The following is a 21997-nucleotide window of genomic DNA, read 5'->3' on the forward strand; positions in this document are numbered from 1 at the left end:
CAGTCCAGCAGCCTCGAGTGAGGCCCCGCCGCGGGCCGCAGGCGCCGTCCCAGTTGAGGCCACGTGGCCGGGGAGCCCCGCGGGCAGTGTGGGCGGGGCCAGGGATTGCACAGGTGATAGCCCCTCCCCCCATCAGTGGGGATTCCCCACCCTCCTCTGCGCCTGCGCTGAGAGCGTTCCCCAGGGCGTAGGTCAGGGGCCACTTCCGGCCTGTGTGACTATACAGGGACTCACTTCCGGGCCCCGGCGAGTCGGATATTTACGACACTTCCTTTGCTAGACGGCTGCGTGGGATGTCATTTCTCCCGCGCCCACTTCCGGCGGATTCAGCCCGCCTTCGGGCGCGCTGCGTGGTGGGAAAGGGAGGGGGCACTTCCGGGTAGCGGGGCCGTCCCGGCCGCCATCTTGGGCCGGCTCCTGGCGCTGAGGCGGGGTCGGCGGGGCCCGGGGCCGGCGGCGGAGCGGGTCCCTCCATGGGAAGATGCAGCGGGCGGGGGCGGAGGAGGCGGCGGGGTCGCAGGCGGCGGCGGGGCCCGGGCGGTGCGGGGGCGCCTCGGCCTCCCCCGGGCGGCTCCTGAGGCGGGAGCTGCGGCTGCTCGAGTCCATCTTCCATCGCGGCCACGAGCGGTTCCGCATCGGCAGCGCCTGCCCCGACGAGATCAGCTGCGAGTTCCTGCCCGGGCCGGGGGCCCGCGCCGGGGGGTCCGGGAGCCGGGGCCCGCCGCCGGGGCCCGTCCGCATCCACTGCAACATCACGGTAGGGGGCGGGGCCGGGGGACGTGGGGGGCTCGGGGGCCGGGGGAGTGCGAGCTGGACGGCCTGTCGGAGGCCGGGGGTGTTGGGGAATGGGCCGTGCGGGGCCCGAGGGGCAGCGGGGGGAGTGCGGTGCAGACGGGGGCTGAGGAGGTGTGGTCGATGGGGATGGCATTAGGGACCTCTGGCTCCCCAGGCCACCCCCAGCACATTGAGGCGGGGCCTGGCGTGTGGCGCAGTCCCGGACTGGCTTGGCTATGAGGCTTTAAATCAAGGCTTTGCAGGTGGCCACTGCGGGAGTCTGCAAACAAAATTCTCCCTCGTTACCTTGCGGGGTCGGAGGGTGAGCGAGTGTTTAACGCTCTTATTGGCGCTCCAAGAACACTGCTTTCTGGCCGGTGCCATAGGAACAACGAGAAGTCCTGTGGCACCTTATAGACCAACAGATCTATTGGAGCGTAAGCATCTGACAAAATGGGTCTTTGCCCATGAAAACTTGTGCTGAAATAAATCTCTTAATGTGTAAGATGCCTCAGGACTTCTTGTTGTTTTTGTGGATACAGAGTAACACTCCCCCATACTAGCCATAGGAGTGTCTGCCCTCCAGAAGAAAACCCCCTGATGCAAAGTCTCAGGGACCCAGGCCAGCTGACTTGGCCTCTGCACCATGTGCCTGAAAGTGGTGGTGTAGAGATTTTCATGTTGGCTGGAGCTCTGGCTCTGGACCCTTGGTGAGTGGTTGGGCCTCGGAGAGAGTGCGGGCGCGGTCTCCAGCCCAAAATGCGAATGTCTACACTGTTGCTTTTAGCTCTGTAGTTGACCTTGGTTCTGAGAGTCGATGCCATCGGATTTTTTTTTCCCCAGTGTAGCTGGACCCTTTCAGTCCAACCAGGTCTTCCTCCTTGTTGTAACCGCCAGGAAATAAAGGGCTGCAGTAGGAAAGCTGAGATGGGTACCTCAGTGCCATATTCTTAGTCATTCATATAATACCTATAGTTTCTCCTTCTGAACAGTTCCTGTAGTTCATTCCACTTTGAGTGTCCTGTCCTGCCCCTGTTCACTCTGTTTAAACTGAAAATTAAATTAGCTAGTTTCTTTTTCGACATGGATGTAACTGATCAAAAATGCAAATGCAGACACACTGCACCAAAAGGTGCTCGGAGTTTCTGAGCAGAGAAGGGCTAGAGCAGGGGCAAAAAGGCCTAAAGAGAGAGAGAGGGGTTCGTGGTGGTCTGTGAATAAGTTCCTCTTCAGTCAGGTGGGTTTAGCTTTTGAGTTAAACCTTGACATCTTGGCCCTTTACATACTCAACTGTAGGACATGTGGTATGCAGATACCACCTCAGCTGTGGCAGGCTAAGGTGGGGCTTGTCTGAGGTGGGATTAAGGTGCTAAAGGTGAGCAGTTGGTTCCTCCACCTAAACTGCACGTTAATTTCCAGTAAATAATGACCAAAGGGGCCTCAGGATGCTATGGCCTCCGAAGGTGAAAGGGGTTCACAGGTGAGCTGTCTGCAGGGTGCTGGAATATTGCTCAGAACCTCAGTTTCTCTCCTCCTGGGGTCATTCAGATTCCACAGCTGGGGAATGTGGCACCCCCACATTGACCTTGTCCATTGGGAGGTGTGTGGGTTAGGGCAGATTTGTGGCTGGTGCCAGGTGTGGTTTGCGGCCTTCTCTGTGGTTTTAGAGTGAGAGCTCCAGATAACCTGGTCTATCTTTCTGCCATCTCCTGAAAGCACTGGTGTCCTGCTTCTGAGATTCTGCTCTTGGCTGTCACAGGCAGGATGGCAGCAGAATTGTATTCCCCACACACAAGCCACAAGGTCACTGGGCAGAATTTTGAAATGGTAAACTGCACTGTAGAGCAGCCTCCAGTACTGCATGCACAGACCTTGGTGCAGAGTGCAAGTTGGGCTGGTGCATAAACAGGGTCTGACTGCAGATACTCCTGAGCAGGCTTGGGCTAGTCTTGAGGCTGTTTCTGAACTGGGATCACTCTGTGATTGCACAAGGCGGGTGATGTTGGCATGTTGTGAGTAGACACTTGCAGAAGTTAAACTGGCCAAGGTGATTCCTGGGTCTCTTCTCTTTGGGGGGTCCCCGTGGGAATTTTGCTGCACAGGACTATGGGCATGTCTTTGCCTCCACAGGGTTTCCATTATTCTGTATTTCGGTTTGTGACTGCTGTAAACATTTAGTCCAGGACAGACCTCTCTGCTTCACACCCACACACAAAGTCTCTGCCCAGAATGTTTGCATGCAGCTCAGAATGAGGATTTTTTGTTGAAAACACTGGTTTGGTTGTGTTTAAAATGAGAAACATTAAATAAGGACTTGATCTTTCTGTTATCCATGAGACTCCTGGCTCTGCATGGGCTGGATTTCACAAGACTCTTTTTATTCCAGATAAAAAGCAAAAGCTGAAAATTGCCTTTCGGGGAGCATTTGAGCATGTGCAGTAAGAACCTTGCAGGGGCCTTTGGAGCTGGTGGGCCATTAGTTGCAGAGGCCTTGTTGACACAAAAATGCATATTGGGGCCTGCTCGGGTAGGCTGAAGCTGGGGTTGCAACCAGCATCTTGAGGAGAAGCAACATTCTGTACTCGTGTACAGGGATTTGTTTCTATGCTGTGGGTTCAGGAGGGTTTTCCAGAGTGCTGCTTTGCTTTTTCTAAGATGACAACTAAATGCCCTCGGCAGGCCTGGCTCTGAATGTGAAGCAGGAGGGTTTGCTACCTGCTCCTAAGTGCCTGGCAGACCCTGGTCTGTGTAGGATGGGAGTGTAGAGTTTCCATGTTGGCTAAGAGGTTAAACATTCAATTCATTCTCCTCACCATTCCTTTTCTGGCTGTAGTGCCCATAAGCAGTCTGTGAACTGGCATGGACTTTGCACCTCTCTTCCTCTCGCTGCCCCATCAAGCAGAGAGCTTGGGGGTTGGAAGGAGTGCAGCAGCACAGAGTTGACACAGATTAGTGCCATCAGAGCTATTGTTTGCTTTGCCTCCGTCCGGGATTAGTCTGCAGGTCAGAGTGCATTTGCTTAGAGCTGTCCTGCTGGGGGAAGGTTGAGCGGGAGGAGAGGCAGGACTGCCAGTCAAGGCCCTGGTCAGAAGGAAGATTTGCTCTGATAGCCTGCTGCAGGTGGGGCTGAGCTGTGCTCTGTACTAATGGCCCAAATGTCACCTTCTCCCCTGTTCTCTAGGAGTCTTACCCAGCTGTTCCCCCAATCTGGTCTGTGGAGTCGGATGATCCAAACCTGGCAGCTATCCTGGAGCGGCTGGTGGAAGTCAAGAAAGGAAATGCATTGGTGAGGTGTTGGGGAGGGATTGAGGAGTAATGCTCCTATGAGTCCCTGCTGGTGTGTGGTGGTCTGGTGTTCTGCTGGGTGTGACTGTAAAGAGTCAAGCAGAGCAGCTCAGGTTTGTCCAGCCAGTGAGTCCCCCAGTGCTCTTCCCTTATGTTGGGGTGTGGCTGGTTGCAGCCTGCAGTCGTGCCCTGGTGCTGTGCAGATCCTGCATTCGGAGGAAGCTTCTTCCAGGGCCTCCACGGGTTTGAGTTGTGTGCTCTAGAAAGAGTGGTGAAAGTATTTGACTGCTGAGGGCCAGTGTAACGATTTCTAACACTGCTTGTCCATCTCCTCCCTGGGCAGCTTTTGCAGCACCTGAAGCGGATAATCTCTGACCTGTGCAAACTCTACAACCTTCCTCAGCACCCAGATGTTGAGATGTTGGACCAGCCTCTGCCGGCAGAACAGGTAACGGGCCTAAGACAAGCTGCTCTGGCCATGGCCTGAGGGAGAAGCCTGCTGTGAAGATGCAGCTTTGCACTGCAGTGGCTCTTCCAGGTGCCCAGCCCAAGCCAGCTGTCTGTGAAGCGGGGAGGATGATTCTGTGGACGTAGATCTGGGGGTGTCCTCCAGACGGGGTCTGTGTGCCAGGCTTGTGGCTTTCCCTACTCTCCTGGAGCATGGCAGATGGACTAGGACCAGTTTTGTCCAAGTGCTGCTTGCCTATTGTTTAACCTTGCCCTGCATCATGTGTGCCTCGTGTAACGTGCAGAGGACAGTGCACTGCTTGGGTGCTTTTCCTCTCTCTGGGTAGGCATCCTTGGAATAGCGTGTGGATGAGTACGTCCCCTTGGCGATACTGGCCAATTGTGCAGGGCCAGGGTGCCTGTGCAGTGCTGGTAAGCCCCAGTTAGGTTGTCTCCCTCTCTGGACAGGTATGGCGGTGTATCAGAGGATGCCCCTCAGAGTACTGCCCCCATCTAATCCTTGCCTGTGAACAACAAAAAGGAGTCTCGTAGCACCTTAGATTAACGGTATTATTTACTAGGTGTTAAGCTTTTGTGGGACAGAGCCGCTCACAGGACTGCTTGTTTTGTTTTGTGAAGATAGGTACAGACTAAGATGGCTACCTCTCCAGGTCTTTCCTCTGAGGCAGCCCTTGTAGAGCGAGCAGCCTGTAAAAAGCTTCTGCCTGTGCTGTGGTTTTAATCTAAATTATCAGGGTCAGTCCACATCCTGCCTTTCCCTGAAGCATTGTAGGAGGTTCTGGGGGCTTCTCTTGCTGTGAGATGCCAGGTTGCCTCATCCCCTGCCGTGGAGCACCTGTCCTGGCTGAGGTGCCCTTGTAGTGGTCGCTTGCCTGGCTAGCTGCCTCCTGCACAGTAGTAGCTGTTCCACAGGGGTCATCCTGACCTTTGTCTCTGTCCTAATCCCACAGAGCACCCACGAAGAAGTGTCCTCGGAAGAAGAAGATGAGGAGATGCCAGAGGTAAGTGTAGTGGGGATGCAGGGGAGATTTACACGGGACAAGTCTGGGATGGAGAGAACATTGCAGTGACCTATGACAGGAGAGAAGCATAGGCGGACTGGCTGGAGTAGGAGTTGTAAGATTCAAACCTGGCTTGTTCCCATTCAAAGCATGAGCTGCTTCTTATCCTGGCCTGGTTGGAACCACTCACTGAGCATGAGCATGTCTTCTCAGCCCTGACCAGGAAGCCTGTGTTTCTGCTTTCATGAGAACCTTAAGGAAGTGATAAAGCTGCTGTTCCCTGCCTTTGGCTTATTTAAGAGGCCTGTATTATCAAGGCTTGCCATTGCTGGCATCCAAGTTCTGAGCTGGGAGTGGAGTCCCTTGGCTTGCTGGTTTGTCTTTGTACTGGAATTTTGCAGATCCCCACGTTTGCCAGCAAAGCTATTTGCTCTCCTTAGAACATAAGAACGGCCATAGTGGGTCAGACCAAAGGTCCATCCAGCCCAGTATCCTGTCTGCTAACAGTGGCCAGTGCCAGGTGCCCCAGAGGAGGTGAACCGAAGACAATGATCAAGCGATTTGTCTCCTGCCATCTGTCTCCAGCCTTTGACTAAAGGCCAGGGGCACCATATTTTACCCTTGGCTAATAGCCGTTTATGGACCTAACCTCCAAAAATTTATTGAGCTCTATTTTAAACTCTGTTAGAGTGCTGGCCTTCACAGCCTCCTCCGGCAAGGAGTTCCACAGGTTGACTGTGCGCTGTGTGAAGAAAACATTTCTTTTATTAGTTTTGAACCTGCTACCCATTAATTTCATTTGGTGTCCTCTAGTTCTTATATTATGGGAACAAGTAAATAACTTTTCAATATTCATTTTCTCCACACCATTCATGATTTTATATAGCTCTATCATATCGCCCCTCAGTCTCCTCTTTTCTAGACTGAAAAGTCTGTCTCTCTAGCCTCTCCTCATATGGGACCCTTTCCAAACCCTTGATCATTTTAGTTGCCCTTTTCTGAAGTTTTTCTAATGTCAGTATATCTTTTTTTGAGGTGAGGAGACCACATCTGCACGCAGTACTCAAGATGTGGGCGTACCATAGTTTTATATAGGGGAAGTAAGATATTCTTTGTCTTTTCTATCCCTTTTTTAATTATTCCAAACATCCTATTTGCTTTACTGACTGCCGCTGCACACTGCGTGGATGTTTTCAGAGAACCATCCACTATAATTCCAAGATCCCTTTCCTGATCTGTTGTATCTAAATGTGCCCCCATCATATTGTATGTATAATTGGGGTTATTTTTCCCAATGTGCATTACCTTACACTTACCCACATTAAATTTCATTTGTCATTTTGCTGCCCAGTCACTCAGTTTGCTGAGACCTTTGCTGATCCTTGGTTTGGAGGTTTGAGTTGCCATTACTGGCATGGAACTCTGACTCCTGGGAAAAGGATTAGGCAGGCTTGCAGAGTGAATATATGGAGCTATACCCATCTCAGAGCTGGAGGGGACCTTCAGAGGTCATTGAGTCCGGTCCTCTGCCCTCCCAGCAGGACCTAGCACCAGCTCTTCCAGATTTCTTTTAATCTCTTTGTCCGAGATCCCTAAATGGCCCACTCAAGGAGTGAGCTCACAACCCTGGGTTTAGCTGGCCAATGCTCAAACCACTGAGCTTTCCCTCCCTGTGCTTATTCAGATTCAGAATGTGCAAGCAGGAGCCCTGGCCGGGAGGTGGCAGGCGGCCATAATCCCCTGAGGCTGGTGAGCACTCTCACTGGATCTCCCGCAGGCATTCGCTGGTGCTTTATGCTCTCCGAGCGTTCTCCTGGTGTGGGCCAGCCAGCCTCTCCAGGGGTTGTTTCCTAAGGTGTCTCTTTCCAGGAAATGGGTGTGCAAGGTTCATTCACCAGCACAGCAGAACTCGGGGCAGGTGCGGGCCGTGCGTGCAATGTTGGGATTACAGTGAGCATGAGAGTCTGTTGGATCAGGGTAGGCTCACCTCCTGGGAGAGGATGTTGAGCATTAAACTGAGACAAGGTCAGGTGCAGTATGTGGAAGCGTGCGTGCTGTTCTAGCCTGCCTGTGATGCACAGGTTCCCCCACTCTGCGCTGATCTGGTGCGCTTGGGGCAGTGAAGGGTTGCTGAGAACTGCAGGGCTACTAATGGCAACTGGAGTCTCCAGGTTTTTTACAAATGCTAAAACACAAACTCAAATGAAAACCCTCAGCCTGCGGTTATGGTGCCTGTCCCACAGGTTGGACCCAGCTCCCTGCTCCCGGCTCTGCAGCCGCCTTCAGGGTTGCAGTGCTGCTCAGGTTGGGCCCAGCTCTCCTTCCATCAGGAAAATGGGAGCTGAGGCAGATCTGAGTGAGCGGCGCTGTGACAACATGCACCAAGAGACACCTGGCTGTTGCTGTCACCCCTCCGCCATCATCCTTTTGGGTCAAACCAGAATGATGCTGGGACCCTGTGTGCCTGAACTCTGACCCCGCCTAAAACGCTGGTCCTGGGTCCTGTGACTAGGACCACTGGAGGGTGCTGAGGTTCTTGTGCAGCTGCTTCTCGTACTGTCTGTTTCAAGTGTTGCTCTGTGGGACACACTACACAGGTTACTTCTGTTTGGAGCTCTCTGGGATGAGTCTGACCATGATAAATCCCTTCCCCAGGCATATCATTGCTCTGGAGGTTTAAAACCCAGGTGGGGTTTACATGTTAGGCAGGTGGGGGCATCAGCACCTAGCTAACTGAGCTTTGTATGGAGGGGCACAGCATCTCTCTTGCCTGATGATAGCCCTCAGCAAGAAGCCCTGGGAATCTGCTGGGTCCCTTTCACATCCTTGGTGAGCTGAATGTAGTTCTCCTGCTGTTGAGACAGCTGCATTCCCTTTCTCCCTTGGCCAGTCAAGTCTCAAGCACTGCTACTGAGCCTTCCAGTTCAGGGAGGCATGGTGGGGGCCTGTGGCTAGTTCTAAGAAAGCAGAGACTTGGCAGCAGAGAAGCCAGTGAACAAGGAACTGCCTGTGCAGCTTTAATCATGCCCCAGGAGGCACCATGCCAAGCCACAGGAGCTTGCCTGGGGGCCCCTCAGAAACCTGCTTAGCTCTGGTGCTTGTGTCTGGGTTTTCTCTTTCTGAAGTCTGCAGCCTTTGCCAAAGCAGGAAGGGAGCAGGGTGGGAGTTGGGGAGGTTGGGTAAGAGGCAGGATGGCTGGTTGTTGGGGAGCAGGTGGAGGCACAGCGAGAGTCTCCTGTGGCAGGTGAGCCCAGAAGTGCCACCATGGAAGCCAGTAATACCTGGCTGTGGGATTTCCCCCAGGAATGGGCTGTAGGCACTTCCCTGGGTGAGTGGTGGGGCTGTGGGAGTGACAGCTGCTACTGAGCCTCAGTAACTTTTCTCGGAAGAGTAGATTTTCTTGGAGTCCTGTTGTTGGAATCTCAGCGTTGAGTGTGTGTGCTCCATGGATGGACTGGGGCCCTTGGGATTCCTGCAGCTCACTAGAGGCAGGGAGTTGCCTGTAATGTGAGGGGGTTTCTGGTCACAGCTGGAGAAATCAATCCAAGGTATCTTTGCTTAAAATCGGGGGCACTTACAGCCCGAGGCTGGGATTTCCTTCCCACTACGGCAAATTCGGCCAGCCACAGAGGGACCTCTGCTGGCCCCACTGGCCAGCCAGGAGCCACACAAGCAAACCCACTGGCTTCCCAGCTGCTCTACCAGCCCAGACCAACAACCCCAAACTAAAGTGAGTTTTTAAACCTGTTTGACCAACGCCACACAGATTCTCCTGGGCCTCAAAGGGTCCAGCCACAGTCCCTGGTCAATACGTACGTGGATCTTACCCAGATCACCACACTCACCAATCCTTCAGATCTAAATATCTAAAGGTTTAGTAACGAAAAACAAAGAACAGGGTTAGAGACAGAAACTGTTAGTGATATTTTATATACATCAATTACAGCTGTTGGCGCAGCCAGCAATGTTATCTGCTGATTCGTGAAAGTCTCTGAAAGTACATTCCATAAGGGATATAATTTCAGGTCACATAGCTTTAGTTACTGGAGAATTGTAGATCCGGCCAGCTGAGGTCAACATGCTAGAACATGGACCCTTGGAAACAGCAACAGGGACAAAAGTCCAAGATGGACGCTGCTAGATCTACCTCATGGTTCTCACTTGTGTCCAGGGACAAAGCCCTTTCTCCTTCCCATCAGGCACTTGAGAGTCAGTCACCTGACCCAGGTGAGCTGCTGTGGCAAACTGCCATTGGTTGCTGGGTTGGCCCGTGCGCCCCAGGCATTTATATGGCAGGCGGGATGATGTCTGGGCATCAGATTTCAGTTCCTTTGCTCAGCCCAGGTCACCTGACCCCTGGGCTGCGTTCCACTGACAAGTGCTAAGTTTCTTACCTGTCGATTTGATGACTGGGTTCCGCCCAGTGCCCTGGCTGGGGCTGAATTCCCACGTCCTATTGTGAAGCTCAGCACTGCAACGTTGCGAATGCGACTAGGGAGCTGAAAGGCAGAACTGCACCTACCCCCGTGGCACAGACGCAGAAGCAGCGCGCACGGATTCGGGGCTGCTCAGCTTCCATTAGCTCCCTCACGCTGTTTGGGGCCCATAGATACAATGGGCACATAAAATGGCTTCCACACACAATATAAAAGTTCAGTCATGTGACAGGGCCCTTTGAGTTTTCTGGGAATACCAGCCACTGCCTGTGGCAGCCCTCCAGCAGCCATCTGAGTGACAGCTGAGGTCAGAGATACCACACAGCTGGAAGGCCTCAGGCAGCACCTGTCTCTCCCTAGCGCACTAACAGTGCTGAGCTGGTGAAACTACCCAGTGCTTGTCTGAGCCCGCTGCTGGAGAAGCATGCCTTTTCCCTTGGGAGTTCTCCTCCCAGATGCACTCACCCCTGGCTCGTTACCTCGAAACATCAGTCTCACAGCCTGGCAATATGCAAAGCAAATACCACCGCTCCATCTGCATGTCTGTCGCCTGCAGGGAGTCCTTGTCTGGCTCTGGCAGTGGAGTGTACAGCTCCTTGGCTTCTCTCTACGTGCCCTGGAGGCAGAGGATTGCAGAGTGGGCTGGGGGCTGTTCCAGGCAGTTTTCCCACCCTTCCTCTGAGCTCCAGAGGAGCAGGGTGAAAGCGGTGCACTGGACCCAGCTTGCTGCCCGGGAGCTCACACCTGATGTACCTCTGCCCCACACTGGCATCTGACACCACCGGTCCCAGGCCTTGTGCCATCTCTACACGTGCTGGGCAGGGGGGTGGTGAGAATTTCCACTGAGGGCCCTGGAGTGTTCCTGCCAGCCTGCCTGGGGGTCAGAGCTGCTGTTGGGCAGCTGTAGAACTGCAGCTGCTCAGAGTAGCAGGGAGTGGAACTGGATGCCTGGTGTGAGCTCCCTTCTCCACACCCAGGACACCGAGGACCTGGATCACTATGAGATGAAGGAGGAGGAGCCGGCTGATGGGCGGAAGCCGGAGGATGACGGCATTGGGAAGGAGAACCTGGCCATCTTAGAGAAGATCAAACAGAACCAGAGGCAAGATTACTTAAATGTACGTGTCACCAGGCGGGCGGGGCAGCAGAGGGCCCTGAGGGATATTCCATGGAGCTGCTGCCGCTTGGCAGAGCCAGGCCCGAGCCCATATTGGTCTTTCTGCAGCAGCGGTCTAGGTTCTCACTGCACAGTGACCCCCAGGGCGGCAGCTGCTCCATTGCTCAGGCTTGCACTCTGCAGTTACGGCTGCCTGCAGGGAGGGGCTGGGAATCCGAGTGAAGGCTGCTGAGCTCGGGTGGTTACCCAGAGGCATCAGCTGCTCTTACCTCTGTTGCCGCTGGATACAAGGGTGGCTGTTCCCCTTTTTGCTGGAATTCAGGCTCCTGGCTCCAGGGCAGCTGAGCTCAGCGCTTCCTGCACAGAAGCAGGAGGCTGGACCCTTCCTAAGCTCCTCTCTCCTTGCTGAGGTACACTTGGTCTCCTGGGGGTAACACAGGTCTTGCCATTGGGCCAGGCTTGTCTTCCCATACCTCATCTTGAGCTCCCCACCCAGGGGCCGAGCGGTCTGGTGCAGCGGGACGTCTGCAGAGCTGGCTGAGCAGAGGATGGGGCTGCAGCGAATGGCACTAATTCACTTGGGCCAGCGGTCCCCGCACAGGAGCACTCTAGTGAGACCAGCGTAACAGTGTGATTGCCTCCCCATTGCCTCGTAGGGTGCAGTGTCTGGCTCTGTGCAGGCCACTGACCGGCTAATGAAGGAGCTCAGGGATATATACCGATCACCAAGTTTCAAGGGCGGTAAGTGGCCACTCGAGTCCGGGAGCGAGCTCCGGGCCAGGAGGGGGGAGTGTGTGTAGAGGTAGTGAATGGAGGGGCAGCTGCTGGCCTGGCTTCTGGAGGGCCCTGCATTGTGTGCCTGCCTTAACCTGGTTGCGTGTCTCATGGGCCTGCCAGCCTGTACCCATGGCCAGGGAGATCTGCTGTGATGAGCAGGCCACTTCCTCTCCTGGCTGTGTCCCACTGGCAGTGCCCCCAGGAGCACTGTTTGATATTCGGAGGAGAAGTGGGAGCTGGCTTTAGGCCCAGTCAAGCCACTGTTGATGTGAGAGGGGGGCAAGGTGCTGGGGGCGGGCAGGGCTACTGCACTGGTAGCTGTTTCCCTGAAGTTTCTGGCTGGGCAGAGTTGCCCTTTCACGGCGCACTCTGGTGGCGCAGGGGAATGACTGTCCCTCCCTTGTGCACCAAGTGTGCAGGGAGCGCAGTCGGTTGCCGGTTCCGCGTGGGGACAGCCTGCGTAGGTCAGTGGTCCCTGTGCAGTGCCAGTCCATGCCAGGCCAAGCTCCTGTTCTGTGGCTGGGATCCCAGGGGCTGCTGCTGCTGCTGCTCACGATCTTGTCCCTCCAGCACCTGATGTCTTTGCTCTGCTCTGCAGGAAACTATGCAGTTGAACTAGTGAATGACAGCCTGTACGATTGGAACGTCAAACTCCTGAAGTAGGTGGCCTGGTTCAAGGTGTCTGTGTTCAGAGCTCGGGCTGGCTGGCCCCTGGAGCCCAGAGCATGCGTGGCAGGAGTTAGTGACAAGAGCAGGCCTGCGCTGTACTTCAGACTCTGCTGATGGGACGCTCATGTCCTCCCTGGGTGTGCCTCGGTTTCCCCTGTGCCTGGGAGCGCTGCAGTGCAGATTGCAAGTGCTGGCTCTGGAGCTTGGGTGTGAGTGCATCTGACAAACCCCCAGCCTCCAAATGCCACTGCTCCATGGGCCGTGCTCAGGTGGGGTGGGGGGTGTCTGTCTTGGCTCCCCAGGAGAGATCCTTGGCTGGGGAGCAAGGGGCTGGGCTGGGAACCTGAATCCCTTAGTGTGTGTTCCAGGAGGAATGGGCCCAGGCCAGCCAGGCAGGGTTGGTGCTGGAGTGGCTGGCGATCCCTGCCTGCTGTGGGCTCTGACCCCACAGGATGGGTTCTTCCCTTGCAGGGTTGACGAGGATAGCGCTTTGCACAATGATCTCCAGATCCTCAAAGAGAAAGAAGGGACGGACTTCATCCTTCTAAACTTCTCCTTTAAGGTAAGGCCTGGAGCCACATCCATCATTCCTTCCCCCCCCGGCCGCCCCTCCTGCTGTGGCTCTCAGCAGCCCTGGGTGTCTCTCTCCTTGCAGGATAACTTCCCTTTTGACCCACCGTTCGTAAGGGTTGTGTCCCCTGTACTCTCGGGGGGGTAAGTGATCATTCCAGTTATCCCTCTTGTCACCAAGTGCTTTGGCTCCAGCAGCCCCTTGGCCCATGACTGGGAGCTTGGCACAGGGCGCTAGTAGATGTCTGCGTTAGTACAGAGGGTGGCGGTTCCTCAGGGCTTGTCTGGCTGAGCTGGGTGGGTGGTCTCTCTCTCTCTCTCTCTCTCTCTCTCTCTCTGCTCCAAGTCCCCTGGCTAGCCCTGCAGGAACCTTTGAGGTGACTCCGCCACCTAGGTCAATGCCCATCCGCCCTGTGTTATTGGCTGTTTGTGAGTGAAGGCACTAGAGGGGAGTGGCTGGCCTTTCTTGGGGGAGTGCAGACTGAGGGGCCGAGAAGAAAGGCACCAGAGACCCGCTCAGCTGCGTTCCAGCAGGCAGTGATGTTTCCATAGGGCTGAGTCTTCCCTTGGAGGGCAAGAGTTCCTAGTTACCTTGGGCTCTGGAGGGGAAGCAGGCTCACCTTTGGCTCAGGAGAGCTGTGCAATTCTCCTTAGTGTAACTAACTGGGCTCACCTTCCCTCCCCCAGGTACGTTTTGGGTGGAGGTGCCATCTGCATGGAGCTGCTAACTAAGCAGGTGAGCGTCAGCATTGTGCTCTCCGAGGTGGCCAGCATGTACCCTGGCACCTACACCTTGTGGTGCTGGGAGCCCTGCCGAGGTCTGAAAACCTTTCGAGCGAGTCAGACCTGGGACACCTTGACTGCCTGTGTTACAGGGCTGCCCTGTTCCCTGCGGCACTGCTGCCCTTGTTGGGTGGGAGGGAGCAGAACATTTCTTGCAGGAGATTGCACAGTGTGCGGTTGGTGGGGGACGGGGCCAGGCCGGCTGCACAGGGGACCCACCACAGCCTAGTGCAGTGCGCTGTTTCTCAAGGTGGGTGGAGAAGAGCTGCTTGAGCAAAGCAGATCTCTTCCCACCAGCTCTCCAGGGTTCACATTGGTTTTTTCACTTCTCTAGGCCAAGGGGCATGAAAACATCCCCCTCTGAGCAAGAGGTGACCGGGCCTAGCAGCCTGGTGTAGCCTGGGGCGGGCAGGTTGCTAGGCAGGGCTGTGTGGGTGCCAGTCCTCACTTAATAGCCATCCCCCGGCATTGCTCGATGGGGCCTGTCCGGACCCCTCAGCTGAAGCCCTGCCTAAGGATCCCAGCCAGGACAGGACTGGCTGCTTCCAGTCCCCAGGGTGGCAGGGCCTGGCCAAACAGCTTTGCCCTTGTTTTGCAGGGCTGGAGCAGTGCCTATTCCATTGAATCTGTGATCATGCAGATCAGCGCCACACTGGTGAAAGGGAAAGCCAGGGTGCAGTTTGGAGCCAATAAAGTAAGGCCACGGTCAGCACGTGTGGGGGGGGCGGGGAGAGTTGGACGTCTGATGTTCCAGCAGCAGCTACTCTGGGGGTGCAGTTTCCGGCCAGAGCCCCCGGTGCTGTGACTGCTTGGGAGTTGCTGTTGCGTGGCTGACAAGCGAGAAATCCCAGCCGTGTGCTTTGTCTGGGGCAGTAGTCCCAGTATAAGGCCCTGTGCTGCCGCGTCCTTCAGGGCTGCAGTACCCACCTGCACCCTCAGAGCTGCCGTGCATGCTGGGAAGCCTGGCAAGGCTCTGGTGGGTGAGCTGCATTCTCTGTCTCCTCCCAGCTCAGATTGGGGCTGGTGCAGGTGGTGCTGGGTCATGGCTGCCTGCTCAGTGCTGGCAGCCTTAGGGGCTGGTCACGGAAGTGGGTGTGTGGTGGCTTTGGGTGATACATGCCAGGATGCTGCCTGGTTCAGCTGCGGCCTGTGTCCTCGAGTGCTTGGAACTCCCTCTGGCTTCCCTTGCAGAATCAGTACAGCCTGACGAGAGCTCAGCAGTCCTACAAGTCCCTGGTTCAGATCCATGAGAAGAATGGTAAGGCTGCACTGTCTGGATGCTCCACCTAGCTTATTGAGCGCTGAACAGTGAGACCTGGGTTTGGCAAAACGCAACTTTTATGTTTAACATTTCAGTGGAGAATATTAGTTGAGTTTAATTCTTTTCAATTTTTATCAGTTGTTCCCAGTTGCAGGAAATTGAGGCAGACAGTAGGAGGATCACAGATCAATTTTTTAGTGATAAACGATGCTGAGATTCAAAAAATGAAAGCTGCTTTACCCTGGGCCATGGCACGTCACCGGGTGTGGAACCTCTCAGGGCCCACGGCGGAACTGCTTGTGAGAGCAGAACAGCAGTGTTCTGCAGCCGGGGCCTGTGGCTAGTAAAGTGAGGGCTGCTCGCTGCAGAGAGAGACCGTGTGTGGGGGAGCTGTGGTCCACCTCCCTCATGGCTGCTAAACCGGCTGTCTGGCCTTTTGAACACACTGGTACTCCTGCCTTCACTACGTCCAGCTCCAGAAGTTTGGGTTATGACCGGGTGCAGGTGAGGGTGGGGTTCCAGATGCAGGCTCTGGCTGGAAGGTGCTTACCCTAGTCAGCTCCCAGCCAGCAGCCCAGCAGGCTCATCAGGCAGGGTCCCTGCCCGCTGCACCCCAGATGCCCAGCACAGAAGCTGGCTGGGGTCCCATGTGCATCTCTGTGCTGCACACCCCAGGAAGGGACATCATGAGCTGCATGTGACCCCGAGCACCACTGGGAGGAGATTGTCCATGGTGGCGCAGTGCGAGTGTACGGAGCTGCCTCTTTCCCCCCGCCCATGGGGCTTGTTGCACATGGCCCCGGCAGCCTGCTGCTTTGAGCCTGCCGCAGGGTCCGGCTGGGCCACAGGATGTTGGTGGCCCTTCTGGATTGGGAGGTTTGATGGACTGGCTGATCTGTGGGCCATATTTTGCCAGCCCGGGGGGGCAGACAGCAAGTCCAGCCATCTGACATGAGGCACTGGTCACAGAGGGGTGCAGGAGGCTGGTGTGACTCTTCTGGGAAGCCCTTGCTGTAGGGAGGCATGTTGAATAGTAACAGAGGTAGCCGTGTTAGTCAGTATCCTAACCACCACTTCGCCAGCGATTGAATGGGCACAGAGCAGACAGAGGGAATCGGAGTACACGCGAACCTGTCAGTGAGCACTTCAGCGGTGCAGCCGTACCGCTAAAGACCTGTGAATCTGCGTCTTACAACGGTGACTTCAAGAGCAGATTACAGAGGGCAATGTGAACTGCAATTTGTGCTCACATTGGATACTTCGACACTTGGCCTTGCTAGAGAGAGAGCACCTTCCCTGTTACAAAGGCACCTTCCCTGTCTTTGAGATTCATAGTGATCTCAGGCAGCTCACTTAACTCAGTGCGCTCATACAGCGAGCAGCTCTCTCCCCTTCTCCCCGCTTCAGTCCTGTGCATGTGATCTGTCAGTTTTTATTTCAATGTTTGTGTATCGCTGGGTAGAATCGTCATGCCAGGTCACTTTCAGGAGCGTTTCCTTACAGCACTGTCTCCAGATCTGAAGTGGGTCTGCCCCACAAAAGCTCATCACCTAACAAATTATGATGTTAGTCTTTGAAGTGCTACATGGCTGCTGGTTTGTTTTGTAGTGAGGCAGTGAGCCGCGTCCCTCCCATGGTCTTTCCTCTTGTTTCAGGCTGGTACACACCGCCCAAGGAAGATGGCTAGCACTGACAGCTGGCTGGGCTCTGCAGGACCAATTGGTTACCTTCTGAATGCTGTACTTGGCTCGTAAGATGCCTTTGTGGCTTCCTCCCAGGAGGCGATAGCTCTGCCTGTCTGCAGGACAACAATGGCTGTTATAAACTCTAAGGAAAAACTGCATTGGACTGCTGTGAACCGCACCCTGGACCCTCGCTCGCAGGCATCTGTATTCACACACAACTCTCGAGCCTCTTGTATCGCCGGAAACTTTCGCCTCTGCTCCAGTCTAGAGCACCCTCCTCACCTGTGCTACGGATTTAATTTATTTTCTTATTTCATGTACACTGCTTTTTTGGTTACAGTGGATGAGGGATGTGTATGGAAATGTATCTTTGGAGACAAATTACAGTTTGTTAATTTGAAGATGCTGGTCTGCCTGTTTTTGTCTCAAGCTCCTGCTGAGCTGAGTTCTGTCCTGCAGGCATATAGATGCCTAGCTGTACTCCAGCTTCAGTGTGGCTCTTGCCAGCTGTGTCTGCGATGGGGCAGCACGTCTTTTCGCAACTGCCCCTTCTTGGGGATGGCCAAAATCTGCTTGTGATCAGCACTTCAGCAACCACCACCGAAGACCTGGGTGGGAAAGAGGTACATCAGCTCTGATCTGCAACACCTAAACTCCACGCTGTAAGGGGGAGGTAGTTACGCTGCTCATCTGCTAAGTCAGCAACAGCTGCAAAGCACATGGTTTCCCATGTCTGGAGGACAGACGCAATAGAGTAGCTCTAATCCCCCTGTGCTCCTGTGGCGGTGGGAGGGTGGCATGCTGAGGGAATGCTGCTGTTTGTGTAGAGGCACCGCACTTGGTCACAGTGCAATTCTTGCCCATCTCACCATAATCTGTTGTTTCAGCCAGCGCTGCTCTGCAGTAAGACCCAGGTGAGCACAGCATCTCTCGTGCAGGAAGATAGCGCTATGGGGAGCCCAGCACAGCTAACTCAGCATTACTGCCTCCTGAACGAGCAAGGTGTGTTACGGCCTGGCTGGGTGGGCTGAAAAGGCAGCCTTGTTTGGGCTGGCCCCCTCCCAGGGGTGCGATGAACTGAGCTTGGCAGCTGAGCTATCGCTTGTCCTGTAGCCTGACTCCATTTCCACAGAGGCTGTGAGCACAGCTGAGCTCCTGCACTTGGAATCGCTGGTGTGCAACCAGAGCTGAACCCTTCTGCTGCTGTGGTCCAGGGATCAGCCTGCATCTGTCTCTGAGTCTCCTTCCTGAAGCAGGGACTGCCTGTAGCCAACGGGTAGTAGCCCACGAGTCTCACTCAAGGGGGTAGCTTTGGTGAAGTGCGCTGGCTGCTCTGTTGGTGTCGGGGTGCTGGGCTGGGGTGTGTTGGATGTTGTACTCTCAGCTCGCCCTCCTCTTCCTGTCTAGTGTCCTGTAAACTCCCCAGTCAGAGCTCTGGGGGATCTGACTGTGGCCCAGCTTGGTGTGTGGCTGCAGTGCTCGTCCCCTGAAGCCAGACAGTTGGGATAACCCTTAGGAACTCAAAAGGCACTTAGAGGTGCATGGTCTTAACCAGCAGCCACCCTGCTTCCCCGTTAGCTGTGTAGATGAGCTCTGGACAAAGAGGGTTAGTGGGGACTGTCCTGCCCCACCCCAGCTAGGAGCTGACCTGCTCTGAGGATCAGCAAATGCTTTATGGTACAGGCCAGGCTGGCAGCAGGAGTGAGCAAGGTGCACAGGGCGTCAGAGATGAAGGCCAGCGGGGCTGTTGTATGCAAGCAGAGGACACCCCAGTGCTTTGACAGCTGCAGCCCAGGCGTGCACATGGGGGCCACTGGAAATGCAGGTTTTTGAAGAGGGGTGGCTGGGTGCCAGTCCCATGCAGTACACCCCACCCAGCCAGTGTGGATCAAGTTTAAAACCTGTTTCAGTGCAAAGGGCCCAGCTGCCTGCACCAAGGCAGCTGTTCAGCACTGTACCAGGCACGCCCAGCTCTTGATGGCTTCATGCTTGTACTTTTGTGGCACAGGAGGGGCTGGGCCAGCTGTTTTATGGCCCAGAAATTGTCCACCGGCTTCTGGAGGCCAAACGGCTAAAGTCAACAAAGAAGCACTGCGAGATTGATCAGCTGCAACCCCTGCGCGGTCAAACGAGAGCATGTGAGCCCGGCAAGGGGCCCGGGGCTCCAGCGTTAGCCTCTCCCCCGGGGGGGCAGGGCAGGGAGCTGACTGCCCGGGAGTTAGGAAGCTTGGGGTTTTTCAAACAGCAGGTGACCAGCTGCCCCTGCAACTCTGTTGCAGCTGACAGTGGGTAAGTAGCACTGGGGCCTGCAGCAGGGAGCACCTTTCCCCAGTGCCATGTACACATGGACCTGCACAGCCCAGCGGTTTGCTTTATGGGAAGGCGGCGAAGGGCTTGCCCCATCATCTGGGGCAAAGCCCCTCTCGGGTAATTCTCCTGGCTGGGTTCACCTGTTCCCTGCCAGGGAGGTCACAATTCATTCCCCCCCGACTCCCTGTCTGAGGGGGCTGAGGCCCAGGGGTGGGTGCAGGCTGCTGGAGGGTCAGCTGTTCCCAGAAGGCATTTGGGCTATTTTGGGGGTGAGGAGACAGGCTTGGCGCCCTGGGCTGCAGGGCAGAGCTCACAGGACTGGACCCTCTAAGGAGGTGACCAGCTGCAGGGAAGACAGAAGCCTCAGCTGGGCCCTGATGGGCTGCACCAGCTGGACATGACCAGAGTCCGCACTCAAGCGGCCAGGGCTGGACTAGAGCTGCCACAGTGGAGGGGAGCCCAGGACTGCCAGGGCCTAACAGCCACAGGAGGTGCATTGAACTTCCCAGCTCTGTTATCCCCCAGCTGGGAGGCTGGGGCAGTGTGACAGCCCCAGGTGGGCCTGGAGCCCATCTCATTTCCATGGCAGCTGCTGAGCAGAGCCTGTGTTGGGGGGAGCTGGCTGCTGGGCCCCAACACCTGCAGAAGGAAGGACAGGCCCCTCGGAGACCCCCTTCAATCAGAGCCCCAGCACCATGGGTGCAGGCAGACTCATGGTGCCATGTAACTGGAGCCACAGAAAGGTGCCAAAGCCATGTTAGCTCCATCGAGAGTAGGACCCCCCTGCCCATGGGTACCAGCAGCCTGGGTCAGGCCTAAGCTGCAGCTGTCCTGCCAGCTTGGCTACTGCGGGTGGTGGGAGCCTGTCGCCCATGGGCTGAGCTGCTGCCACCAGCAGACAAGGGCCCAGGAAGTCTCATTTCCTGGCTGCGGGTTCCTGATGGCGCTTGCACCCACAGGCACCAGGCCTGGCACCCGCTCACATTTACCACTGTGGGCTTTCTCCAGAGCCTGCCAAGGAAACAGACCTGATCTTGTCACTGGGCCCCGGAAGGGCTCCTAGAGCAGGTGCTGGATCCATGGAGCAGGTGGCGCAGGGCTGCAGGTGGCCTTCCAGCCAGCTCTGCGGGGACAAGTGCCCATTGCATTGCCATCCCAGGGCCCCGCCTGCTTTGCACAAGCCGGACTGGGCTCTGCAAGCCACCACGACCTTCCCCAGTCTTCCTGGTCCCTGAGCCCTGCTCTGACCTGAGTCCCACTGTCCCCCGGGGAAGCAGCCTGCAGAGCAGGGATGGGCAAGCCCTGTCCCTCTGTGCCAGCGCCTTGGCCACAGGCCACCCCTGCCACTCATTATGCAGCTTGGTGCCAGCAGGAGCCTTACGAGCACATCCACCTCGCTCTAGGTGTCAGCTGGGGCCTTCCTCCTGCTTCAGGCACAAGCAGCCCAAACCTGGGGATTGTTATCCCAAGAACCTGCCTCCCAGGTGGCCTTTGTTCCCTCAGTGCCCCAGGCCTTGGGGGTGATGGGGTTCAGGGGTCCCCCTGCACTGCACCCCATCTGCTGGCAGGAGTGACTCTCACTCAGCAGGTACAACAGGAGGTTTATTAGGCAACAGATGCCCAGCTTCTCACAGCAGCCAGAGACAGTCCTTCCAACCCGTCCTGGGGAGAAGACCCCGAGGGGTGCCCCTCTGGGGTGTAGTTTTCCCCCTCTTCAGGCTGGCTGCGTTCCAGCTCCTCTTCCCCTCGCCTCAAACTGCCGTTCCCCGATCCAAAAACCCAGCTCGGCTCCTCCCTCCTCTTTGTTCAGGGCAGAGGTGTTACCTGCCAGTTGTAGCCCCAGGGTCATCCTTAGCCACTGGGAGCTGCTCTGCTTGTCTCCCACATCCAGCCTGACTCTCACATGCACTCCCCCGACTCCATCACAGGGGGCACTTGGGCCCAGGCTGAGTCCAGGCAGTTATGGACAGATGGCAGAAGTTCTGATGCCAAGGAAGCAGCTGGGGGCTTTTCCAAAGGTGCTTCCAGAATGAAACTGGCACCAGCAGTGCAGCAAGCCAGGAGATGGCCGGATCGTGGCCCAGAGCCCCTGGACAGCACATGCCTGTCAGCTGGCCTCTGCTGTCCCAGAAAGAACCCCCATGGTGCCTCCCCAGGAGCTGGCAGCAGGGAGACCTTGTACCAGGGTTATGCCAGGGAAACACAGCAACCTTCTAAACACCGAGAAGCCCCTGTTTGATGTGCCGCAGGTGGACATCCCTGAGCAAAAGCGAGAGGTCCTCTTCGGAAAGCAAAGCAGGCTGGGTCACCAGCAGAGACTGACAGCGGCTGCAGCCTTACTCAGGGCTGTGGGTTTGGGTGGGAGCTGTCACACACACAGCTCACTTTACAGCCCTCTGGTTTGGGTAAGGCTGAGCAGCAGCCACATTCATGTGTATCCGCAAAAGCAACGAGAAGTCCTGTGGCACCTTCTAGACCGACCGATTTGGCTTGGATGGCAAACAAAAAGCAAAACGACATTGCGAACACCCCAGAACTGCTTCCAGCCCTGGGGGTGGCAGGCTCCTTTGCAACGCTCAACAGCAGGTGCAGGAGCAGCAAGGCCCCCGACACAGCAGTAAATCCCAGCCCACCGCTGAGCCCCCGACCCGGGAAAGATGCTCCAGGAGGTGGACAGTAGCACAGGGCGCTGAGCCTGAGATACACAGAAAGATGCTGCATCTCCGGCCTTCGTGTGCTGGACGCAAAGTCAACAGTCACACAGCAAAGCTGGCAGCAGGCAGGAAAGGGACAGGCTGAGCTCACCAGAGGATTTCAGCCACGCTGGTTTCCAGGCCTTTTGTGGGGCCTGGGAGGGCCCT

At 55.9% G+C, this 21997-nt stretch overlaps 1 protein-coding gene across 1 annotated transcript; it reads left to right on the forward strand.

Moving 5' to 3' along the window:
• The first annotated feature begins 389 nt into the window (after window positions 1-389).
• UBE2Q1 (ubiquitin conjugating enzyme E2 Q1) lies at window positions 390-17227 on the forward strand. Its single transcript, XM_074980753.1, has 13 exons — window positions 390-757; window positions 3956-4060; window positions 4403-4507; window positions 5478-5528; window positions 10942-11082; window positions 11738-11822; window positions 12457-12517; window positions 12999-13089; window positions 13183-13241; window positions 13785-13833; window positions 14479-14574; window positions 15072-15138; window positions 16797-17227. The coding sequence occupies exons 1-13, from the start codon at window positions 482-484 to the stop codon at window positions 16826-16828; spliced, it is 1218 nt and encodes a 405-aa protein (XP_074836854.1). The 5' UTR covers window positions 390-481; the 3' UTR covers window positions 16829-17227.
• Window positions 17228-21997: the final 4770 nt, after the last annotated feature.

Source organism: Carettochelys insculpta, chromosome 30, assembly GCF_033958435.1.
Source record: "Carettochelys insculpta isolate YL-2023 chromosome 30, ASM3395843v1, whole genome shotgun sequence".
In the NCBI taxonomy this organism is placed as follows: Eukaryota; Metazoa; Chordata; order Testudines; family Carettochelyidae; genus Carettochelys; species Carettochelys insculpta.

Coding starts and splice junctions, on each gene's coding strand:
- UBE2Q1 (XM_074980753.1), top strand. CDS start 482: ATGCAGCGGGCGGGGGCGGAGGAGGCGGCGGGGTCGCAGGCGGCGGCG. Junction 4,508..5,477: donor AGCCTCTGCCGGCAGAACAG/GTAACGGGCCTA, acceptor CTAATCCCACAG/AGCACCCACGAAGAAGTGTC. Junction 15,139..16,796: donor TCAGATCCATGAGAAGAATG/GTAAGGCTGCAC, acceptor CTCTTGTTTCAG/GCTGGTACACACCGCCCAAG.